General features: G+C 39.2%; 1 protein-coding gene across 2 annotated transcripts; it reads left to right on the top strand.

The window, feature by feature from the left end:
- The first annotated feature begins 3395 nt into the window (after window positions 1–3395).
- LOC143847242 (ethylene-responsive transcription factor ERF113-like) lies at window positions 3396–5477 on the top strand. 2 transcript variants are annotated; one of them, XM_077356001.1, is made up of 3 exons: window positions 3396–3817; window positions 4674–5031; window positions 5128–5477. In XM_077356001.1, exons 1-3 carry the CDS (start codon window positions 3709–3711, stop codon window positions 5180–5182), a joined length of 522 nt encoding a protein of 173 aa, XP_077212116.1. In that variant the 5' UTR covers window positions 3396–3708; the 3' UTR covers window positions 5183–5477. The 2 variants fall into 2 exon arrangements, with proteins under 2 accessions (XP_077212116.1, XP_077212115.1); XM_077356000.1 differs by having other exon boundaries at window positions 3397–3817; window positions 4674–5477.
- The last annotated feature ends 7285 nt before the right edge of the window (window positions 5478–12762 follow it).

Genomic DNA, 12762 nt, shown 5'->3' with positions numbered 1-12762 from the left:
ACCCCAACACACTTATCTACAACATTTTGAATTTCAAATTTAAACAACAGTTAGATTGCTAAATTAAACAAGTAGATATCAGATTTTGTTGTTTGGGATCGTTGTCCTTGACATGCCCCTGCAAGGGAAGTGGTAGATACACATTAAGCTTGGAACTTAGAGCGATGAAACGTACGCATTTACTATGAAACAAACATCCAAATTCTTCTTGGAGACCTTCTCTTCAACGAAATGGAAGTCAACTTCAAAATGTTTGGTCCGAGCTTGGTGGGGTGAGGTACGTGGCCCTCCTACTTCGTCACACCTAGATAAGTTGATGGAAAGATGCTAATTTCATGAAGGGTTGAATAAGTCCATGTGATTTCTACCACAACATTAGCTAAGGCGCAATATTTATATTCAGAGCTTGACCTTGGGATGGTTCTCTACTTTCGAGCACCCCAAGGTTTTGGTTGAGATAGAAGCAATATTCGCCCATATATCTATGATGATCATCTGGACAACCTACCCATCCCAATAAGTTGACAACGAGAAGCATCTAGACTGTCAGATATGAGGTTCATTATGTTGGGATTCCACGCAAAAGCAAATAGTCCCACATCGGATAAGTGAAGCGGATAGGGATGGGTTATAAGGGAATGGGCACTCTCCCTCAAATAGCTAGCTTTTAGGGGTGAGTTCTACCCAGTTTGATTCCTTTCAAATGGTATAAGAGCTGGGGCGTGGTAACTCCCGGGAAGATCTCGGTAACCCCGGTGTGCCTCCGAGGACAGATCTCGTAGTTCCCACGTTGCCAATCCGTGAAGCAAATAGTCACACATCGGATAAGTGAAGTGAATGGGGATGGGTTATAAGGGAATGGGCACCCTCCTCTAACAGCTAGCTTTTAGGGGTGAGTTCTACCCGGTTTGATTCCCTTCATATAATACGCTTGATGGTCGTCTAATAAATACTTTTTAAGAGTTTATATTGTGCAGGAACACATTTTTCATGTCCATTTGTCAAGTATTCTTTCACATATGCATCCCTATAATTGATCACAGCTTGTTGATTGGTTTGACAACAGTTTTGAATGTATCCCTATAATTGATCACAGCTTGTTGATTAAATCCATTTGCAACAAGCCAGGTGTCTTGTACTGAATGATTGCGGTGATGAGGGGTACAGAATGATTGTGCCATCTGCATGCAGTTTTAAATTTATGCTAATGAGTTATATATTAGTAAAAAGACCCCACATATACACTAATCACTGACCTATTAGTGGGGCTAATTAAGATAATGGCCAGATAAGTAATAGACCCTACTTACTAATATATTAGTTGGGATAAGATGGGGGGCCCAATCGCCGAATAAATAGCTAGACGCATGTACAGTGATGAGAGATACATAGTAATAGTGGGGCATAGGCATAATGGGGAAAAAATAAAGGACGCCACATGATTACTAATCAGTGATCTTCTAGCGGAGAATGGAGCCTTCAATGACAAAAAAACAAATGAAGACCACATATAGTATAATGAGTTAATGACTAATGAGTTATAGAGTAATGGGGCCTGCATGAAAGGCCTAACGGCCACAAAACAGTGGACCCATATTTATATTAATCAATGATTAACTAGTGGGGCTAAAATGGAGGACCCAACAGTAAAAAACTAATGGGAGCGTTAATGCCAATGGTACCCAACATTTATTTCCAAACGGAAAAGAAAGTTGAGATGGAAAACTTTAAGATGAAAAATAGGTGTTTTTCTCTCTTTGAGTTTTTTTTTTGAAGAAAAATCTAACTTTAAAAGTCTTTTCTCGTGCAACTAAACAGAGGGAAGTGATGAAAACTTAGAAAAGGTTTTCCATTCCACCAGTTTCGACCACTTTCCCTCACTATCAAACAGTACCCCTGAGCTTATAAAGTAGGAAAAGAAAAAAATAAAGGGTAAGTGCTTAATGCGCTCATTTGTGTGTTTACACGCTTTCTTACACTTGTGTTAGGTGTATATTCTCACATGCAAGAAAGTGTTTGCTTCCCTTCATAGGTTTACATGCACAAAGCATGCATGTTTGTGAGTATGCATGTGCTCGCAATCTGCTTCCCTTCATAGGTTTACATGCACAAAGCATGCATGTTTGTGAGTATGCTCGTGCTCGCACACGCACACACTTGTAGAGAGAGAGAGAGAGACCACGAGAGAGGCATTTATTTTAGCGGTTGAGAACAAGGGTACGTGGTACAAAACCAAAGAAAGAAAGCTAAAGCAAAGAAAATAGCCTCTCTGTTTCAACTTACCCTGAGACCGTTTTCTATTCAACCATTACAAAGTCGAAGGCAACAAAGACATGACAGGCCAATGTAACAAAAGCGATATTTAACATATAGACGAAAATAGAATACTAATATAATAATGCTCTATGTTGGCAGTGGCACTACCACATTTTGATAATTGCACCAACTCATGTCTTTTATTATTTAAACAGCTGTCAAAGGTTATATTAGAGTTCCTATAAAGCACTCAGAAGTAGGAGTGGCAAAATTGGCCAAACCGAACCGGAAGAGCCGAAAATTCGGTTTCGGTTCGGTTTAACCAAACCGATTCAAATTTCGGTTTGGGGATCAAACCGAACCGAAACTGAATATTTCCAATGATTATGAGTAAGGGGTGGCAAAATTGGGGGAACCGGACCTAAACCGAACCGAAAATTTAGTTTCGGTTAACCAAACCGATTCAAATTTCAGTTTGATTCGGTTCGGTTTGGGGGTCGAACCGAAACCGAACCATTGCCACCCCTACTCAGAAGCCGATTACAAAAGAAAATACAAGCTCAGTTTGTGCAATTATTAAAACAAGGTTATGCAAATAACAGTAGCCTATAATAGTTTTAAGGGATTTGCTAGGGACCATCCGAGAAGGCATTTCCTGTGTGGGCTGTTGCATGAGAGAACAGCCACATATGTACAAATTTGGTCTTATTTGATCATTCAATTCATTTAATGTGGCTACACTCTCATGTAATAGAGCGCCCGCGGGGAAATGCCTTATGCGATGGTCCCTAGCAAATCCCTAATTTGAATGAGCTGTTTTTTATTTGTACCGTCCACCCTTATCACAAAAAAGAGATTTTATATGGTGTAAGCCCGTATGGTCCAGTATTTTTTTTAAAAGCACTGTACGGCTCACACGATACAATGATCCAAACTGTCCATTTGATAGGTCTCAACGTAAATAGATTGGGCCCCCAAAATCATTTCTAAAGGATGATCCCAACGCTCCGATCATCCTATTTAAGTTGTTTCCCAACAAAACTACGGTTTGGATCATCCTATGGTGTGGGCATAAAATACTTTTTTGCAAAATAATGGACTATACATTTCTCGTATAAAAGAGATGGGTGGCACTACCATTTCTAACATAAATAATTGTAAACCCATTTTCACATTACACGATGAGAAAAACCGGGTTCGAATGTTCGCCCATAAAAACCCTAGTAAAACCCTAATTCTCTATCTCTCTCTCTCTCTTTTTCATAGACAGACATAGTTCTTCTTCTTCTTCTTTTGATTTCTCATCCGATCTAGAAAAGTCCAAAAGTTTAAAAGGTGGATCGAAGGCATGGGAAGAGGCCCTTTCCTTCAGAGACACCAGAGGAGAAAGAAGAAGAACATACTCATCATCCTGCCTTCCCTTCCTTTCCATCTGCACTTGCTGGCCAAGAAATGACCACCATGGTCTCGGCCTTCTCTCACCTGATCGGGACTCCGACAGAGATGGTAACAACGGCACCTGACGTGCCGGTGCCGGTAACCGACCCGGCCAGGGAACAAGGTAATAGTTGATGGGTAAATATGGGTTAGGTAAGGGTTGATAAGTAAATATGAGTTTTCCTTGAGGGCTAATTTCAGTTTGGTGTAAGGGTCTTTGTCGTGATTTTGATTATTCTTTTGTTTTATTAAAGAAGAATAAGGGGACTTGAAACTAACTTTTCTATATTCTACACAGTCATCCATGACTTTTGTTGTGATTATCTTTAATTTCTGATTACACCCTTCCTTTTTTTTTTCTTTTTTTTTTTCGTTATTTCTCCTTTTTCTATCATCTTGTTTCTTTATTTTTCTCCATTTTTTAGCAAGTAGCAGGTGCTCTCTCTCTCGCAATATGACATTTTTCAGTGGAAGGAAAGATTTAGGCCATGTTTGCAGCCATATTGAAAGTTTTTTTCCATGTAATATTAGTTTTTCAAGTAGAGAGAGGTGCAAGGATAGTGGGAGAGGGAGATGATTGAGAGAGTATGAGTGAGGAGAGGGTGAGAAAAGGGAAAAGAAAAACTCCAATCAAAATAGAGTTTTTGTTTTCCTTATTTTTCAGCCACTTTGCACCATCCCCTCACCCATGCCCTCTCAATTCTCTCCCTTCCTCCTCAATTCTCTCCCTTTCCCACTCTCCCTGCCTCTTTCTTAAGACTTTCCAACCTAATATTCAACGAAAAAAAATTACGTGGTTGCCAAATAGGCCTTATTGGAAAGAAGATACACCCATTACAAATTTTAGTACTTGTAGTATTACTTCAGATAAAGATAAAATACACCATAAAGTTCCCCTTCAACCGAATCTACATGCACCATAAACTCATCTCTCACTAAATACTTACACCTCTTCTCATCTGAAATTTTCTCTCATAAAGTTCCCTCAAGGAGAAGGCATTACAGGGGCGTGAGGCAAAGACCATGGGGAAAATGGGCAGCAGAAATCAGAGATCCCAACAAAGCCGCCCGTGTCTGGCTCGGCACGTTCGACACCGCTGAGGGTGCAGCCATGGCTTATGACGAAGCTGCTCTCAGATTCAAAGGAAGCAAAGCTAAGTTGAATTTTCCCGAAAGAGTGCAAGGCAGGACTGATATCGGATTCTTCATGGGATCCGGTGTAGTCGGAGGGGCAGCCGCCGCCGATGTACTTCCTCTTCCCCCTCCGCCATCTCATGTTCTGTATCCAGATCTTCTACAATACGCGCAGATTTTATCTAGTAGAGATGAAGATTTGAGGTACGTGGCATCTGGGCTTTACAATCCAGAAACATCTATTCCAATTTTATCTCCATCCTCATCCACGTCATCATCCTTTTCTTCGAATTTTGGAAGCTCTTCCTCTAGCATGGAGCCTCCTGGACAAGGGACGGGCCCGGGAAGCAGCTAAACAGCTTTGATGAGTTTTTGACATGAGAGGGAGATGCGATTTTATTTTATTTTAATGGCAAAAAGGGACAGTTGCAATACGAGGACATCTTAGGAGGTCACTCATCCTGGTACTAGTCTCACCAAGCATGCTTGATTTCGGGAGTTCTGATGGGATCTAGTGCATTTGTGCTGGTATGATCGCACCTTAGACTAGATTTTTGTTTTTGATGATTGGTTTTTAAGTTTGTGTTTGTGTGAGAGAGAGAATGGGACCGGTGTATGTTTAACTCTGATATCATAAAATTGTTTTGATAGATCTCTCTTCATGTGGTTTTATGTGTGTGCTATCTGTACAGTTGCTTTGGAGTTATTGCCTGAAGGAAGCCAAGTGGGCTGAGAGAGAGAGGGTGGATCTCTTAGCTTACAAAGAAAGAGAGGAGTATGGAAAGTGGGAGAGAGGGGGAGAATTGAGAGGACGTGACTGAGGAGATGAGATATGGGAAGTGGCAGAAAATTAAGGAAAAAATAAACTCTATTTTGAATAGAGTTTCTGTTTTACCTATTTTCAGCAATCTCTCACCCTCTCCTCGGTCCTCAGACATGCATGCCCTGTCAATTCGCTTCTCTCCCACCCTCCTTGCTCTTCTCCCACCACTTGATAAACCAATATTCCATGGAAAAAACTTTCATGGCTAGCTGCCAAACATGGCCTTAGTTACAATTTTTTTCCCGAGAGAGAGAGAGAGAGAGAGAGAGAGAGAGAGAGAGAGAGAGATGGGTTTGGGTTTCTAATGTAAATCAAAGACATTTTTTTGATAAATCTCTCTTCTTAGTTACAATTTGTTCAAAGTCTCTATTCAATACCTTTTTTCCGTCTATAGAGAGTGAAGAAGTCTGCAAAACCCTAATCAGCCCCCCCAAAAACCAGCAAAAAAGAATAGATCTTTGTTCGTACCTTTTCTCCTTCTATCCTTTGTTTCTCAAGCGTGCTTTACAATTGCCAAAAAAACCCGTCATTGTTGCACCAGAGAGATTATCCTTTTTATCTTTATGGTACTAGTGATAGATCTTTTTTAATTAAGAGCTTTGCTTTTGAAGATTCTGAGTGAAAGTTCAGCAGCTCTAGAAGATACAGCCTAAGTGGTATGAATGCGATTGTTAAAGTAGAAGTAATGCCAATTGCCATTTCACACGTTTACTTTGCCAATATTTAGCTTTCTTTAAGTAGTACCTTCCCATTTGAATGCTACTCTTTCTGGGGAATTTTTCAATAGGGTGTGAAGGGGATTGGGACAAATATACGAGATAACCTTGATTATTTAAAGATGGGAGATGATATATTTGTTCCTTTTTATTTCCACGGGACACCCTTTTCACACCGGCTAAAGTTGGTAGCTATTAACGAGTAAGCATTATTTTGGCAAATTACAAAAATACCCATGTAAGTATCACATATCTCTCTCTCTCTCTCTCTCTCTCTCTCTCTCTCTCTCTCTCTCTCTCTCTCTCTCTCCTATACAATAAGAAACTCTCATTCGTGTTTTTGTTGAAAAAGAGATCAAGGGAATTTTGCAATATCTCAGCCCCAACCTTTTGATCTGATATTGAGTTGATCCATGTTAGAAGGTCTGCTAACGAGAAGGCGGATGCGTTGGCTATAAGAGGGCTGGTATGCAACTCGATGAATTGGTCTGATCAATTTCCTATTTGATGTCCTATTCAATGTGTAATTAGTTTTTTTTATTTTTTGTTCTGTAACTTCGGGTATTCCCTTTCTGGTGTCCCTTCTGATTCTTTTATAATATTTGCCATTTGAAAAAAAAAAAAAAAAAAAACCTTTTGATTGATCAGAATAGTTCACTTGATAGGCCTTGCTGTGAATCATACCCAAAATTCAACCCTAACTTCCAATAACCCTATACGTAGTTTTTCAGCCCATGTTTGGCAACCATGAATTTTTTATCTTGCAATATTCGTTTAACCAATGGTTGAGAGAGAGTGAGCTTGAGTGAGGATAAGGTGAGAAAAGGATATAAAAAAAGGAAAAAAAAATATAGTCTTTTTTTTGGAATGATATTTCCCCCTAATAAAATCCCCCCCTTTAATGTTATTCGTTGAGTTGTAAAGGCAAATAAAAACGTTAAAGGAGGTGAATTTATCGTCAAGCAGTGAACCATTCTCACAACGCTACCATGTTTTGATAAGATGCGGTTAAGTAAAAGGGTTGTCAGAAGAATATTTCGGTTTTCAAAAATCTCTTAACAGCTTTAAAAACTAAACCACAAGACGTCTCGCGCATCTTTATCAAACCATGGTAGCGCTGAAATCATTTCCCTTTTTTTTACTATTTTTTTCATCCACTTCTCACTCCTATCCTATTCCAGTAAGTGCATCATTTTTTTTCTTGCATGACCACCTAATGGACGGTCTAGACCAGAGAGCTAATAATCATAATTCATATATGAAGTATAATAAACGACCTCGCACGCATGAAGGTGAAGGTTTGTTTGTCGTAGTAGTAGTATATAGAAATCCTTTTCCTACAATCAATGCTTCCAGAAATACGCAAAAGGACATGGATGTCTGGTGATTAAAAGATTAAGGTTAAATTTGTCATTCAAACCACGACACTTAACCCCAAACCATGCAGGCCAAGTGGGGACGAAGAAACCGAGCAATACGTTTAAAGAGGATTCTTATGTCCCACTAAACGACAAAAAAGGGGAAAGGAAAACAGAAGCTTCCGGTAAAAGCCCGGGCCATTTTACACGTCAGCATTACGGGACCCACTTTGCTCACGTGGCACCCGTGCTTACGGATTATGATTAGTGCGGCTAAGATGGGACCCGCTAGAAAAGGACAAAAGTAAGGAAAAGGCGGTGCTTTTGGGACCCGGAACAAGACAGTTTTTGTTTTACTTTCGGCTCCGCGTCAACCTTTGCGGCTGGGGCTTTCATAACTGGAAGAAAAGTGAGGATTCTAGTTTTATTTCCTCAGCTCGGCTTGAAAGGGTCCATCCATGTTATGTCAACATTATCTCTTGTGACGCATAGTTGAAAAGAATTTGAGAAATAGTCCACATTTCAGTCATCTGATCCAACGGCTAGGAATCGTTGATAGTCTGTCGTCCAGGCTAGAGCATCTCCAATTTGCGGGCCCTTTCAAATGAGGATTGAATTGTCTGGTTGGGCTCATCTAATCAAATCCTATTAGATATTTTCAATTTAAAAAAGGGAAGTATATATTTGCCCTTTTTTCTTTTTTTTTTACTTGGGACAGCCACTCTACTATATTTATGACTAAGGGTGTCAATCTTGGCTCGAGCTCGGAAGCTCGCTCGAGCTCGGCTCGAAAGCTCGCTCGAGCTCGGCTCGAATCCTTAACTAGCCGAGCCGAGCCGAGCCCGATTTAGGCCAGGCTCGGATCGGCTCGACTCATTAAAGCTCGTTAAGAATTTAATATATTTAAATATATATATATATTATATTAATATATACACTAAAAGGGTTGTCCAGAGAGAGAAAGGGGGAGGCAAAATATGTCACTTCATTTTTTGGAACCCCATTTGTTACTTGGACCACCCCCCATAGTGTAAAAAAAGTAGTCAAATTACACTAGATAGGGCTGTCCAGGGAAGAAGAGAGGTGTGAACTTAATATAACCCGAGCACGGTAAGGCTCGCGAGCCTGGCAGAGCCGAGCCGAGCCCGAGCCGAGCTCGGCTCGGCTCAGCTCGTTTACACCCCTATTTATGACCATGGTTTTAAATTTCGACTGAAATCTGGAAACCGAAATCGGGAATACCCATAACGGTACTTTATTTTGGTCGAAATTTCGTCCGAAGTATTGAAATTTCAACCCAAAAACCTCAATTTTTTTAATTATATAATGTTTTCCCAACCAAAAATCTCCATTTTTTTTAATTATATAATGTTTTCCCGAAATTCATAAAATAATGTGGTTAAACTCTCTTTATCTCAAATAGTAATATTCTATGTATTTTTTTTTTTCATTTTGAGTTTAGTTCTTCTCCATTGCTTTTGAGGGTACATTGCATGTATCCCATGTCTTTTTGGGCATGCGAGTTCTTTTTAAGTAAATTTTAGAAGCATATGTCTACTCTGAGGTAACATAGGTGCTTTATTGGAGTCAGTCATAGTAGCTTTGGATCTTAGAGAATGGAAACCTATTATTCGTCTAGAGTTGCACTTTTACACTCTGGGAGAGAGAGAGAGAGAGAGAGAGAGAGAGAGATTTTCAATCTACATCAATGGTTTGTGGCCATATGATAAAAAGCGTTTAAGCTATGGCCAGAAATACTAAAAGATGCTTGTCAGTGAAACTTTCTTTTGTAGTTTTTCTAAAGTTTATATGGTTTAACCCACCAAAAAAAAAAGTTTATACGGTTTAAAGTAATTCTAAATATCGAGATCTAGATTTTTCTCTCGTTGAATGATTATGAATATTTAAAATAAGGGATTTGCTAGGCAATTTCGGAGATAGCCATTCCATGGCTGAGTTTTGCAGGAGGGAACAGCAAAAGTGAGCCACTAAATGGCTTTTCGCCATATCTATTTATTATGTTGAAGGATACTAACGAGACGAGATGTCTGAGTAATGTTTCATTTACTAGAAAATTGATGTATTATCATCTTTCTAGCAGAAATATTCCAATCTCTCCTAACTTTTTTACAAATGATACAATTATCTTTACTAATGGGACCAAGTCATCCATAATCAGCATCATAAATTTTATGAAGAGATATGAAAAATTCTCCGCGCCAAGTTGTTAATAAGGAGACAAGCCACTTCGCCTGCGCCGGAAAACTTCCCAAGAAGAAGAATTATCATTAAAAGCCACTGGAATCTCATACAAAAGATTGCTGATTACTTATTTTGGAGCTCCAGTATTCAAAAAGAAGCACTGAGAACGAATATTTCAACGGGATAGTGGAAAAATCAGTGAAACAGTGGAGGGCTAGAAAGGAAAGCTTTTATAAGTAGGAGTTTAGCTTGTCTTAAACTATTTTTTATCATTTATGCCTATATATCCTTTCTTAACCTAGCCTTATAGACTCTTCTTTACATAGAATTGAAACAACATTGAAGAAAATGACATTGGTTAACAGGGTGGGGTACTACTAAACATGGAAGAAAATGACATTTTTTAACGTGGGACAAGATATACCAACTCTTTAGGTTTTTCTAAGATGTCTTGCTCATGAAATGGTGATCTCCATATATAGACATCTGGGTGGTGGGTATACAACCTACGAGATTTTATACCGTGAGAGCACTTTATTTTTCACGAAGTACGGTGGGGCACAACTTCACAGGATGATCTAAACCGTTGATTTGTTGGGCCATAAAATATATAGAAAGTACCTGCTGATCATCCTAGCCCTCCAATCTATAGAGGTTTCTATAATGTGCAGTCAGTATTCTGCAGATCAGAAGGTTAGGATCATCCTATGGAGATGATCTACAATGTACAATCTATTTACATCGTAGCACAACAAATCAACGGTTTAGTTCATCCTGTGAAGTGGGGCCCACTGTACTTTCTGAAAAATATTGGACTTCACTCGCACGCACTGTTTAAAATCTCTACAACCTCCTAGAACTAGGATAGACCCATTTAGTTATGTGGGAGAAAAAAAAAACCCTGGGAGATATGGTGGGAGAAAAAAAAACCTTTGTTTGGTTGCTTGAACTGTTGGGTAGAAAAAAATTCTTCTCAAGCTTATTTTTGGTTCCTGAGTTTATTTTTGTTCCTGGGGTTATCTTGGGATGGGATGAAAAGGCAATCATTACAAAAGTGGGATTAAAAAATTCACCCCACAAGTAATCATTACAAGAGTGGGATTAAAATAAACCTAGTGCTAAAAGGCAACCAAACATGGGATGGGACCAAAATTTAACTTACTCTCCCACAAAACTCCCAGGCACAAAAAATACCCGGCAGCCAAACAGAGCATTAATGTGTGTATTTGCTTGTATCTTTCTAAAGCATCCATATGCACGGCATCCTAATATGGGATTGTTCCATTTAAAGACTATGCATTGGCGGCATTGGCCTATACATAATTGAATCGATTGTGCAGGAAAAGTATCATCGAAGGATTTGAGCACTCTAATCACTTCCGGGGCTCTATGAATTGACAATGGTGTGCAAAATAAGTCTATCAGTGAGGTTGATGTGAGGACTATTAGCTCTGTTTGGTTGCCGGGTTTTTTTTTGTGCCTGGGAGTTTTGTGGGAGAGTAAGTTAAATTTTGGTCCCATCCCATGTTTGGTTGCCTTTTAGCACTAGGTTTATTTTAATCCCACTCTTGTAATGATTACTTATGGGGTGAATTTTTTAATCCCACTTTTGTAATGATTGCCTTTTCATCCCATCCCAAGATAACCCCAGGAACAAAAATAAACTCAGGAACCAAAAATAAGCCTGTGAAGAATTTTTTTCTACCCAACAGTTCAAGCAACCAAACAAAGGTTTTTTTTTCTCCCACCATATCTCCCAGGGTATTTTTTTCTCCCACATAACCAAACATGGGATTTTTATTTTACCAGGATACTTCCAGGACTTTTTTTTTCCCACCTATCTCCCAGGGTATTTTTTTCTCTCACATAACTCCCGGGAACAAAAAAAACCCGGCAACCAAACAGAGCAAGGCAGAGTTTTTATAGGGTGTGCGATCTTCGGATCTACAGAGGTTTCCATTAATGTGCAATCCCTCTATAGATGGGAAGGTTAAGAACATAACAAACGAATGGTTTGGATCATCCAATGGAGTGGTCCTACAGTGCTTTTTGAAAAATGCTAGAATATACGGCCCTCCACACGCCATATAAAATCTCTACTAGACTAGGTACATGCCATTTTGGTTTTTGCACCATGTGCCTTTGCACTTGTAACAGGTTAGGCTTCTTTTCCAGAGATTTTATATGATGTGTGCACTTGAAGTCCAGTCTTTTCCAAAAAGTATAGTGGGTCCACTTCATAGGAAGACTCAAACGGCTCATACCTTGTAGATTAGGATCGTCCTATGGAGATGATCTACCTGATACAACCTATTATGTTGTGACCCAATAAATGAATGGTTTGGATCATCCTATGAAGTTGACATGTACTTTTTGGAAAATACTGAACTTTCACGCGCACTTTACATATAAAAACTTTTTTCGAACTTATGTCTAAAACCAGCGATTTTATATGATGTGTGCACCTGAAGTCCAGTATTTTTCAGAAAATACACTACGGCCCACTTCTTAAGATGATCCTTTCAACTTCTTCATGAAAATTTTCTAAAGGATTTATTAGCCAACCCTAGTTGAGTTGAGTTTACATTGCGGTCCACTTCTTAAGATGATCCAAACTGTTCCTGTGATGGGTCATAACGTAGATAGGCAATACAACGTACTCCATGGGATGATTCTAACCCTCCGATCTATACTGGTTTTTATAACATTATAAAAACCACGATAGATCAGAGGGTTAGGATCATACCATGGGAGTGATTTATGTTTTACAGCCTATCTACATTGGGGCTCATCAAATGAACAGTTTGGATCGTACTAATAAGTGAGCCACAATGTA

The sequence above is a fragment of the Tasmannia lanceolata genome, unplaced genomic scaffold (genome assembly GCF_043159265.1).
Source record: "Tasmannia lanceolata isolate RefF3 unplaced genomic scaffold, GAP_Taslan_0.1 ptg000015l, whole genome shotgun sequence".
Classification (NCBI taxonomy): domain Eukaryota; kingdom Viridiplantae; phylum Streptophyta; class Magnoliopsida; order Canellales; family Winteraceae; genus Tasmannia; species Tasmannia lanceolata.
This window is presented reverse-complemented; position numbering and strand designations above follow the sequence as displayed.